Source organism: Physeter macrocephalus, chromosome 14 (assembly GCF_002837175.3).
Source record: "Physeter macrocephalus isolate SW-GA chromosome 14, ASM283717v5, whole genome shotgun sequence".
In the NCBI taxonomy this organism is placed as follows: Eukaryota; Metazoa; Chordata; class Mammalia; order Artiodactyla; family Physeteridae; genus Physeter; species Physeter macrocephalus.
The window spans coordinates 89,114,221-89,125,180 of record NC_041227.1 but is presented as its reverse complement, the minus strand read 5'-3'; the positions used below and the strand labels follow the sequence as shown (position 1 = coordinate 89,125,180).

Sequence of the window (10,960 nt, the reverse complement as noted above, 5' to 3'; positions counted from 1 at the left end):
GGGAAGAAACCTCTCCTCGACGGAAGCCCGCGGCCGGCAGCGCCCCCGTGCTGCCGATACCGACACCGCACTCACCTAGCCTCCGCGGCGCTTCAGCCCCCAGCGTCCTAACAGGTGCGGCCGCTGTACGGAGGGGGTCCTATAAAGCGCAATCATCTGCCATTAGCTTCACCGGCTTCCTCGAGGTGCATTCTGTAGTCTCCTGCGCCCATGCACGCAGTACTGCTTTCCCTCAGCGGTTTCGTAAATGTAAAACTCTTATAGGAAATAGAAGCAGTTGGTTAGCAGAGCCCGGATAGCTCAGTCGGTAGAGCATCAGACTTTTAATCTGAGGGTCCAGGGTTCAAGTCCCTGTTCGGGCGCTTGCTTTTTTTATTTTTTTTTTTTCCGCCACCGGTACATGACAATCTTTAGAATACTTTTGAGTACAGTAAATAATTCCTTCGAACATAACAGAGGAAAAGAGTAACGCAAATATTGCTGCCTGGTGTGAAGAGGAAATGGTATTAAGTGCGTCAGGGTTTTATTCAGAAGGCAGAACGAATGACAGTGGAGGGAGAGCAGAGAGATTTTAGAGCAGTGCATATGCGAGCCATACATGCGAATTCAAATTTTCTAGGAGCCACACATTAAAAAGAGTACAAAGAAATAGGTGAAATTTTTTTGAAATTAATTTTAATAACATTTTACTTAACCCATTATATCCTAAATCTTATTTTATCATGTAATCAATATTTTTAAATTATTAATGAAATTTGAAACATTTTTTGTACTGTCGTCTAATTATAGTGTGTATTTTATACTTACAGCACATCTAAATTCATATTTCAGGTGCTCGATAGCGGTATCCACCCTAATCCGACAACTCTTTTTTTTTGTCTTCTGTGAACGGCGAAGTATGGAAAGGCACAGAATAGGAAGTTCAGTAATATATATACTGTCAGAAGCCAGACCTAGGGAGTGGGTTCCATGGTGTAATGGTTAGCACTCTGGACTCTGAATCCAGCGATCCGAGTTCAAATCTCGGTGGAACCTTTATGTTTTTGTTTTCACTCAATACCAATGTGTTCTATTATATTATTCATTAGCTTCATGTATGATATTCTCTTATGTTCTGAAACGATCTGGAAAGAAAATTAAACTAGGATCTTACCTTCTGAGCTTTTCAGGCTGGATAATTCGAGCCTGTAGCACACCGTCAGGAGAACATACAGTAAGTCACTTAAATATACAGTAAGTTGCACTAATTTTGATAGGAATGTTATTTGACGACATGTTAAAGTGGAGATCGATTATGAAGGTCCGAGGTTTCTTTGGCAGTTTTCCATTATGTATTGGTTTGGGGCTGGGATGCAGACACCCAAGTTCTGTCTGGAATACACGTTGGTGAGACCGCTACCAGGAGTTCTCATAAAAGTAAGTAATTGCCTTTATGAATTAAAGAGTGCTGAAGCCTCGAGAAAAACTTCTGGTCTGGCAGCGGTGGGATTCGAACCCACGCCTCCGAAGAGACTGGAGCCTAAATCCAGCGCCTTAGACCGCTCGGCCACGCTACCTGCGTGGGGGAAACATTTCCCCGCAGTCTTCCTAAGAGACTAGAAAGGAGGAGTGGAGCTACAAATAGTTCTGCTAAATTGGCTGGTCTTCTTTGGGAACTATCGAGATTCCTTCGCACAGCTGAGTAGCAGATGGGAAAGCAGAGAGACCAGAAGAAACGGACACACACAGAAAATTTCCAACAAAACAAGTTTATTCTTATGGGTGGGGCCACATCTGGGAGTGGGATGCGCCTGGACTGGAAGCATCCCCCAAGCGGGCGGCGGGAGCTCTGTACTCGCTCGCTCGCTCATATTCAGTTGCGCTCTCTCCCAGTTTCTTCCACCCCTATGCTCCCGCACTCGCACCCGGCTCACGTGCTTTGTGCACGCTACCTCTTCCAGGCAAGCCTCTGAGGTCCAAACCACGCGCTTCTGTCACACGCCCCGCCCAACTCCCTCACAACCCTCCCCCTCCCCCCGCCCCTTTCCCATTCTAGTACCCGTAAGCCGTCAGACGCCGCCGCCCGCCAGGTGGCTCTGTGGCGCAATGGATAGCGCATTGGACTTCTAGTGACGAAAGAGCGATTCAAAGGTTGTGGGTTCGAATCCCACCAGAGTCGATTTTATTTTATTTTTTTTCCCTTTCCTCTTTATCCTGCTTTTTCTTAAAGGCTCCCATCCCTTCTCCCCCATCCTATCTCACTGTTTTCCATCTGGTTTCAGTTCCAACCTCAGCCTCCGCTCTGCTCTCTTCATTACTTACCTGTCTGCCCCGGGTCTTGGGCCAAGGAGAGCAGGACTGGGGGGGCGGGAGACAGAAGGGGAGGGAAAGTGGGCGTGGACGCCGAGATAAAGGCAGGCCCCTGGCTCGGGGACACACGGGGATTTAATAACCACTTTATTCCATGCACTAGGGACTGGGGAAGGGACGGGGGCTGGGCCGGGGGCAGAGAGGGTACAATCCTAGACGCAAAGGGGGCAGGGAGAAGGGACAGGAACCAGGGAAATATATATTTATATAGATACTCTAATATAGACCACATCTCACCCGCGCGCTGCGCCCGCGCGCCCCGCCGCCCTCCCCAACACCTCCTCACCCCAACGCCCGGGTCCCTCTGCTGCGCTCGGGGTGGAGTCTCTACCCCAACCCCCCAGCCCCCGTCCCCACCCCCACCCCCCCAAAGCTCAGGGCCAAGGTCTCCAGAAAGCGGGCGGCGGGGGCGGCGGGGCCTTGGGCGCCCCGTCTTGTCTGTGAGGCGGCGGCGGCGGCGGCAGCAGTCCGGTGAGGGGGGCCGGCGCGCCGGAATCCCCGGCTCGCGGGGAGCAGGGGGACGGGGACCATGCGCAGCGCGGGCTAGGGAGGCCCTTGTGCACTGGGGGGCGCTGGTGTAGCGCGGGGCCAGGCGCTGGGGCGGCGGGGTCCAGCGGTGGGCGCGGCGCTTGGGGCCTCGGGTCTACCGGTTCCGGCCGGGGCGGCTTGGGGCGCAGGTAACCTTGCAGCGCGGAGAAGAGCTGGGCTCGGGCGGCCGGGCTGGCGTCGTGCGCGAAGGCCGCCAGGCGAAGCAGGCACTCGCGGAAGCCGGACAAGTAGCAGCTGGCGAGCGCCTCGGCGTCCTGGGCTGGGGACCGGGGAACACCTGAAACCGCGGCAGCGGGTACGGCCGGCGGGAGGAAGGGCGGGCAGGGCAGGGCAGGGCAGGGGTCCCAGAAGGGGGGGAGGGAGGGGCCGGGGCACAGAGATAACCGAGGCCGGACAGGCGCACAGAGACAGGAAGCCAGATGGACCGACAGAGGGAGAAAATGAGGGAGACACAGAGACAGACACGCGCGGGTGTTATTATTAACCTCGCCTCGGAGCGGAGCATGCCGCTCCCCAAGCCCACCGTCCACCACAGGGTCCGCCCCATCTACCCCGGCCCGGGCCCCAGTGAATTCCCCCCTCCCTCCCTCCGCTGCCCCACCCCCGCGCTGTACCCGGGGGCTCCACCCGGCTTCGCTCCCTCAAGTAGCCCACGGCGAACTCCAGTATCTCTGCTTTCTCCAGCTTCGGGTTCCGGAGGTTCTACAGATGGGAGGGGAGGGCGCAGAGACAGAAAGGGGTGGGGAGAGAGGGGGAAAGTGGCAGGGGGAAGAAGGGAGGGGGGATGCGGGAGCTGAGGGTGCCCCTGGATCGCGTTTGTGCGCGGACCACAGAGCGCCCTACCGAATGCGGAGTGGAGATGACCGAGAATGGTCCTGGCCTACCCTGAGACGAAACTGTCCAACCCGAGGGGATGAAACCAACCCACTGTGTGAGGAGCGGATTTGAACAGCAAACCCGGGGAATGAAATTAACCACCCCGCTGGCTATCTTGGGGAGTGTGGGGGAGGAGGAGGGAGAATTTGCAGACCCAAAGGTTGAAACTGACTGACCCCGGGAATGAAATTTACAGAGCCGGGTGTGAAACTTACAGACCCGAGGGGTGGCGATGAAGATCGCGTTCTGAGAGCGAGAGGGGGTCTGGGACGGGATTCGAAGGGTCAGGATGCCTTGGGGCCAGGGTCGCCAAAGCAGCATATGTCCCCACCCAAGTGGGAAGCCCTGAGACAGGAGGACGGAATGCTTGGGAGTCCGATGATGGCGGAAGAACTGACCTGGTCTCGGGTCCGCTCCAGCAGCAGCAGCCTCAGTTCTTCCAGGCTGCGGTTGATGCGGTCCCGGCGCCGCTTCTCCACAAGCGGCTTCAGCATCTGCGACCAGCAGGAAAGGGAGAGCGGGCCGACCCGACCGAGACTCAGCGCGGCCGCGCGGGCGTCGGAATCCCGCCGCTGGGATAGTCCGGCCTCCACCCCTTCCCCAAGACGCCAGAGAACCTAAGGCCGGGCCCATTCGATCCCTCTCCGCTCCCCCTCCCAACGCCCCTAGGGTCAATTTCTGTAGCTCGCCTCCTCTCTCTCCCGGGTCTTCTGCCTTCTCCTCTCTCATTCTTGTCCTCCCTCCTCCCCTCTCTGTGTCTCTCCTCCTCCTCTTTTCTCTCTACGTCTCCGTCTCGTGCAGTCTTTCTCTGTCTCAGTGGAGAACTTTGGGGGCCCTCTTTGCGCCCAGACACGTGGGCCGCAAGGCGCCGGGCTGAGTTGGTGGCCCTGAGTGTAGAAAGGGAGATACCCAGCGCGACCGCGCCCCCTCTTCTCCCACTAACCCGTCTGTGCGGTCACCCTTCTCCGCTGGTTCTAAAATCTTCCACCTGGGCTCGGGCCTCTGGAACCAATGCCCTCCAGGCCTTCTCTTACAAGGCTGCATTGGCCCAGCTCCGGCTCACAGCCCGCGTGGAGCAAGTGCCTATCCTCTCCGCTTTTTGTTTCCACTCTCCTCCCTTAGCTCTGTGCTCCTCCTGCTTATTTTACTCGGACTCTGACCCCCGTCCAAGCCCGCCAGGCCGCAAGGTGTCAACTGCCATTACCCACCCCCCCAGACCTCTGCTTCTGCCGCCCACCCAGTGCCAGCTCTGACGCTGACCCCTTCTCCATACTTCGCAGCTTCCTCCCCAGCTCCTGGCTCCTCGGGTCCCCCGCGCACCTCTCCCCCTTCCAGCCCTGCATCTCCAGCCTCTTCTCTGACCTTCGGTCTCAGGGGCCCTGTCCCCTGACCAGCCCAGGGACCTCTGCTTCCTCCCCTCCCGCCTCTTACCTTGGGGCCGTCCCTATTCTCGGCTCGATCCCGGGTGACCATCGCTCCTCCGGACCCTTGTGTGGACCGAGTCCCCGCTCTCCCTGAGCCTTATATCCCACAGGCTCCCGAGTACGGGGTGGTAAAGACCCGGACCCGCCCCTTCGGCACCTGGCTCCTGCCCGACTCTACCCTGGGCACGAGGCTCCCGGAAAGGGGCGGAGCACAAGGGGGAGGGGTACGAGTGGAACTGGCCTGGGAGTGTGGGAAATGAGAGGCCAGTGCAGCACCGGCTGTTTAAGGACCATAAGGCTGTATAATGAGGCGGGACCCAGCTGAAGGGAGGAGGTAATTAGGAGAAGAGAGTTTGAGTAGTTTGGGGATAGAACTCAGGAGTGGAGTTCAGAGTTCCCCCCGTTCACTATTTCAGCTTTCTTGGGAGCTCCCTGTACCCCCCACTAACCCTGAAATCGGAAAGTTCGCACCCCTCAGCCCCTAGGCTGGATCCTATACATCTTTCCCCAAAATTCACCTCCTACTTGAGATAATGAGCCACCTGAGTGTGCTGGCTGGATCCGTTTATTCAACTGGGACTTTGTCTGCAGGTGGAAGAGAAGCTCCTTTCAATCTGAGTCAGTCATATTCAGTTCCCCACTATCTGCGTGTTCATTGTGCCCGCTGGGCACTGGTCTAGGCTGGGACCGTTCATACTGAGATATGGACTGGAGGCCCAGTTTATTCCTGCAAGATTCAGTAGAAAACGCTGATGTGTTGTCAAGTAGCTATTTTAGAAGCACAGTGAAGTAGGTGCCCTGGGAAAGGGTCATCGTGAGGGACGGCTGGACTGGGGTGGGGAAAGCCTCGTGGAAGAGGAAGCAAGGCTTTGAAGCACGGGTGGAGAGATCTTTCCACTTAGAAGTATTTGATTCAAAACGAATTATAGGAGATTCAGGGGTGCGGCTGCCAGGACACCTGATACAAGTGCGCTCGTGTTGCTTGCTCCCGGGGACCCCTCGTGATCACGGGGGGACAAGGAGAAGGCAGTTTTCTTAAAAAGATAAGAAAGGGAACAAAAAAGGGATCAACACTCACCTCAAACCAAGAGCATGCCACTCTGCAGAATGATGCGTGAGACTTGGAGACTTCAAGACAAAGTGCCTGAGAAGATAAAATCAGAGATTTAACGGGACAGCAAGAATGCCAGGGACAAGGACACAGAAAGACACAGTGGCGTTGCAGACCGAGTCAGAAGATAGCTGCGGAGTCAGAGACGGATGGGGCTCCTCCGAGCCCTCCCAGCGCCGGTCCACAGCTTGGTTTTTTCACGGAGCCTGCCTTGCCAAAGTCCGAGCCAGGGGAACACAGACCTTGGGGAGGGCGCTCCCATTTGGGATCAGGGAACCCAGCACATCCCACCTCCCCCTACCTGAGCCAAATGGGAGCGCAGATGTGTGGCCCCAGAACCCCCGCTGCCCCCCTCCTTGGGAACCTGGGCTGGGCTGAGTTTTTCTCACCTGCACGCGAGGCTCGGGGCCCCCGGCGGCAGTTCGCACCCGGGTGTGGGGCCGCCCCTGGCCATATGGGGCGACTTTATGGCCGGGTGACCGGATCCAGGCGGGAGGAAGGATGGCCTGGCGCTCCACCCATGTCAACTATTGGGACCATTTCTCTGCGAAGCCCCTGGTTATAAAGCCTTCCTGGCCATAAAGCCTCCCTGGCCGTGGTCGCCTCGACTCCTTACAAACTGAGTTGGATCTACCGAAACCCGATGTTCGCTTGCATTGGTGGTTCAGTGGTAGAATTCTCGCCTGCCACGCGGGAGGCCCGGGTTCGATTCCCGGCCAATGCACTGTCTGACTTTTCGTCCTTACTCCAAAGATGTCTTTTCTGATGTATTTGAAAGGCATCTTTAAGATTTCTACCAAATATTAATTTGGTAGAGGCCCCAACTTAGCTTATTTACTCTGTCGCAGAGTTTGAGACGCCGGATCCAGACCCTGACTTCGAACGTCCTCACACTCCCATCCTCCCAGCCTGGGGGTCCGGCTGTCCACACCCCTCCCTCCGCCCCCTGCCCGCACCTCCGCAGGCGTGACCCTGAGAAAGGACCCGGCGCTGGGATCCCTGCCCCGGGGGTCCTCTCAGCCCTCCGCGGGGGAGGGGCGAGGTCCTCCGCCCCTTGCGCTCTAAGGCCCTTGCTCTTCTTTCCTCTTCTCTTCCTCGCTCTCTCTCTCAAGTTTCTGTTCTCTGGAGTCCGCCTTCTTTTTCTAAGTCCACGGTCACGACCTTTTTGTCCCGACTTCTTTCGGCGTCTCTGTCTCTTTCACATTCTTTCCAGGTATCGTCACAACGGCTACGCTGGGTCTCTCTGGGTCTTCTGTGGTCTCTGTATCTCTGGCTCCGGGTCTCTCCGGCCTCTGCATCTCTTTCCGCGTATGCGTCTCGATCTCTGGGATCGTCTCTCCAGGACCCTGTCGCCTCCCGGCCCTCTGTGCTCCCACGCTCCGGCCATCCCCTGGGAAGCTCGCTCACACCTCCAGGTTCCTGCCACTCCCCGCCCGCCCCTTCCCGGCCGCTTTGATCCCGCACGCGTCGGGCCGGCGGGCGGCCGGGCTCCCGCCAGCTGCCGCGGCCACTTGTGAGCGGGGGCGGGGTAGCCCGGGCTCGAGGGCTCGGGCGCTGGTTTTCCGCCGTCTTCCCCCGCGCTCGCGCCCCTCCTCCGGGCACAGTCTCCGGCTGCTGCCCGGGCTGCCGCGGGCCCGCGTCTCTAGTTCGCTGAGTCTGGTCCCTCTCAGTCCCTCTCTCTGGAACTCGCCCCGGGTCTGGGTCTCTGCCTCTGTCTCCTGTCTCTTCCAGCTCCATCTGGTCTTCATCTTCCTGCTTCATCTGGGATAGGCTTGGGGTCTGTCTTTTTCATCTCTGGATTGTGTCAGCGACTGGGAATGCTCTCTTCTCAACTCTAAGGCGTGACAGTGGCCCCCAGAAGGAAACTCTACAACTGTCTGGGCATCTGTATGCCATTGTGCACAGCCGCTGTACTCAGTCACGAAGCCGCTAGTTATGGAGGGCCTCTTGTGCACCAAGTGTTGTTAGGCGTTGAGGGTGCCTTGGATCTGGGCTCTCCTTACATTTACATTATGGTGGGGGCGGGGAGGAGACAGAAAATAACTAAGAAAGCAGAAAATAACCTAAGATGGTTATGAGGGTGGGGCCGGGGACAACCGGTCGTGGCAGTGACTTGAGAGTGAAGGGCTACTTTACTCTGGGTGATCACGTAATAGGGAAGAACCTTTGTGTTCTGTTACAACTTAATCACTAAAGGGATGTTGCCTATGATCTTAAATTACACATAATGGCCCGTCTCTGGGAACCCTGCCTCCCAGGTAATGAGCATTAAGATAAAATACCTTTGTTAGCTCACAAGAAACATCCTGACCAGGCCCACCTGTGCAGGAAGGAAGACATTAACATCCCTTCTGGAGGCTGACCAGAACCAAGAAATGTTTGACTTTACTCCTTCCCCTTTTGGTATAAAAGAAGCTGAATTCTAACTCAGGCAAGATGGTTCTTTGGGACAGAAGTCCACCATCTTCTTGGTCAGCTGGCTTTCCAAGTAAAGTAGCTGTTCCTTGCCCCCCACAGCTCATCTCTTGATTTACCGGCTTGTAGCAGTGACCCGTAGGAGCTTGGACTTGGTGAGCAAGCCTTGCTGCTCGTGGCCAGCTGGCCCTGCTTGGGGGATTCTCAGGTAAGGCCCTAGCAGCTGCCAGGACCACGTGTCCTGAGGCTCTGCCCTTCAAAATTCCCGGAAGCGGCACCGACTGCCCCAGCACTTGGCAGTTGGAGCAAGGAATCCACGTTTGGGAGCTAATGGGCTCCATACTGTAGGGTAAGTCACTCCCGTGTGTACAGCGGGAAACTTAATTTCCTCTATGTTTGGGGTTTTTTGTCTGGAATAAGCCAATTTGTTTTGTATTTGAGTCGGGGTACCTTGTTGGAGAGAGGAAAGAGTTGTTGAACTTTTACCTAATTTGTGAACGGGTTCGTTTGTTTCTTTGGATGCTAGCGTTTGTGTGTGCCGTTTGTGTTTTGTTTGTCTTGCATTTCTGTATTTAAAAATGGGGCAATGTTTCAACTATCCCTAAAGAAAGTCCTCTGAGGCACGTTTTGATAAATGATCGGATTACAGCCAAGAACCCATGAGTGGGACGAATATATTTTATTGAAACAATGCTTGGCCATAGTACCTGTTAGGGTCTCCAGAAGGGGTTTAGGCACGGTTATCTTGGGACCCTGTGCACCATGTACTGCTACCCTTGCTGTGTTAATTATGTCATTTGTGGTTTCCTGTGTCGTTGGTATATGTAAAACCCCAAGACCAAACTTGAGGATTTATTTAGGATTTTCTGTTGTCCTTTGGGTTTTTCATTTCATTTTGTTTGGTACTGTTTCTCCATTTACAACCAAATCAATTTTGCGATATTTAGAGCTTTTACTGATGTCAAATGGAGGAAAGGAACAACAGGAAAAAAAAAAAAAAGAAGTCTGTGGGACATTCCCAGAGAGAAGAGAAGGGTTCCGCTTGGTTCCTAAAATCACCAAAAGCCCCATCCCAGAATTCAGCCCGGCTGGTTGATGCCGAAGAAGAAACGCATCCTTTTGATGGTTAGAAATGATCAATTGCCATTTATGATTTTTTGGTGGCTAGTCCGTGAAAAAGCAGGGAAGAATAATGAAATCCTTTATGTGTAAGCATTTGTGCTATTACATCAGGGAAAATTTAAAAAAGGAAGGGAGTGAGAGCGAGAATATGTTGCTTCAAACCTTAACTCCTCCAGGCAAGCAAGCTGTCTTAGCTGCTCTGACCATTAAGCCAATATATCCACTCCTTCCACCACCTGGCGCTCCTCTCCAACCCCACTTCCTGACACTGGGGCTCAGGCCTTCCCCTCCTCATAGGGATCAATTAGAAAATCCTGTGTTTGTTAGTTTCTGGGGCACAGGGACTTGGTCTGGTATTGTCACGTAAGACCCAACTGGGCACCCAGTTTGGGCCAGAAGGCACTCCTGGGGCGGGGCGATTTCCCTTATGCCGTTATCTCATAGGGGGCCTGAATGCAAACGGCCGGCTGGCGGGGCTTCTCAGACTTGTTTAATTGGAAAGATTGCAACCCTACTTTACAGGGAGGATCCTTTACACCTGAAGCCCACTTGGCAGCCCCCACAGCTGAACCCAATTGGGACCCCAGCGAGGGAAGAAGGCCCTTATTAGAGCACTGCTTATTAGTGCACCTTGGCAGGGCTTTGAAAACGGGAACCAAAGCAAAAGGGTTTGAACAAAATTCAAGAAATTCAGCAAAACAAATGAAGAACTCTCGGAGTTTTTAGAAAGGATTTATCAGGGCTACAAACATCATACTAATGGAGACCCCGAGGCCCCTGAAAATATTAGAATGGTAAATTTGACATTTTGCGGGGCAAAGTGCCTCAGATATCAGGAGAGAGCTGCAAAGATGAGATGGTGCTTGACTGAACCCTTCTCAACTGGTAGATGTTGTTCCCTGTTGCACTTTAAAAGCAACAACAGGGCTTCCCTGGTGGCGCAGTGGTTGAGAGTCCGCCTGCCGATGCAAGGGACACGGGTTCGTGCCCCGGTCCGGGAGGATCCCACGTGCCGCGGAGCGGCTGGGCCCGTGAGCCGTGGCCGCTGAGCCTGCGCGTCCGGAGCCTGTGCTCCGCAACGGGAGAGCCCACAACAGTGAGAGGCCCGCGTACC

At 55.1% G+C, this 10,960-nt stretch overlaps 1 protein-coding gene and 5 non-coding genes across 7 annotated transcripts; 4 read left to right on the top strand and 2 right to left on the bottom strand.

The window, feature by feature from the left end:
* Positions 1 to 289: 289 nt before the first annotated feature.
* TRNAK-UUU (transfer RNA lysine (anticodon UUU)) lies at positions 290 to 362 on the top strand. The gene has a single exon. It is a non-coding gene; the product is annotated as a tRNA-Lys (tRNA).
* A 601-nt stretch (positions 363 to 963) lies between these two features.
* TRNAQ-CUG (transfer RNA glutamine (anticodon CUG)) lies at positions 964 to 1,035 on the top strand. The gene has a single exon. It is a non-coding gene; the product is annotated as a tRNA-Gln (tRNA).
* A 439-nt stretch (positions 1,036 to 1,474) lies between these two features.
* Positions 1,475 to 1,556, bottom strand: TRNAL-UAG (transfer RNA leucine (anticodon UAG)). The gene has a single exon. It is a non-coding gene; the product is annotated as a tRNA-Leu (tRNA).
* Positions 1,557 to 2,071: 515 nt separating this feature from the next.
* On the top strand, positions 2,072 to 2,158 carry TRNAR-UCU (transfer RNA arginine (anticodon UCU)). Its single transcript is given in 2 exon segments — positions 2,072 to 2,108; positions 2,123 to 2,158. It is a non-coding gene; the product is annotated as a tRNA-Arg (tRNA).
* A 565-nt stretch (positions 2,159 to 2,723) lies between these two features.
* On the bottom strand, positions 2,724 to 6,921 carry HES7 (hes family bHLH transcription factor 7). Of its 2 annotated transcripts, XM_028498797.2 has the most exons (6): positions 6,699 to 6,921; positions 6,277 to 6,342; positions 5,717 to 5,925; positions 4,173 to 4,268; positions 3,513 to 3,600; positions 2,724 to 3,175 (listed from the first exon to the last, which is right to left on the bottom strand). In XM_028498797.2, the coding sequence occupies exons 4-6, from the start codon at positions 4,266 to 4,268 to the stop codon at positions 2,724 to 2,726; spliced, it is 636 nt and encodes a 211-aa protein (XP_028354598.1). In that variant the 5' UTR covers positions 5,717 to 5,925; positions 6,277 to 6,342; positions 6,699 to 6,921. The 2 variants fall into 2 exon arrangements, with proteins under 2 accessions (XP_028354598.1, XP_028354597.1); XM_028498796.1 differs by lacking the exons at positions 5,717 to 5,925; positions 6,277 to 6,342; positions 6,699 to 6,921 and adding an exon at positions 5,206 to 5,276.
* Positions 6,922 to 6,962: 41 nt separating this feature from the next.
* On the top strand, positions 6,963 to 7,033 carry TRNAG-GCC (transfer RNA glycine (anticodon GCC)). Its single transcript has one exon. It is a non-coding gene; the product is annotated as a tRNA-Gly (tRNA).
* The last annotated feature ends 3,927 nt before the right edge of the window (positions 7,034 to 10,960 follow it).

Bases quoted from the DNA above. Each gene is read 5' to 3' on its own strand.
- HES7 (XM_028498796.1), bottom strand. From the start codon at position 5,247: ATGGTCACCCGGGATCGAGCCGAGAATAGGGACGGCCCCAAG. The intron at 4,269-5,205 runs GTAAGAGGCGGG...TGCTGGTCGCAG, and splicing joins AGAATAGGGACGGCCCCAAG to ATGCTGAAGCCGCTTGTGGA. The intron at 3,601-4,172 runs GTCAGTTCTTCC...TCCCATCTGTAG, and splicing joins TGGAGCGGACCCGAGACCAG to AACCTCCGGAACCCGAAGCT.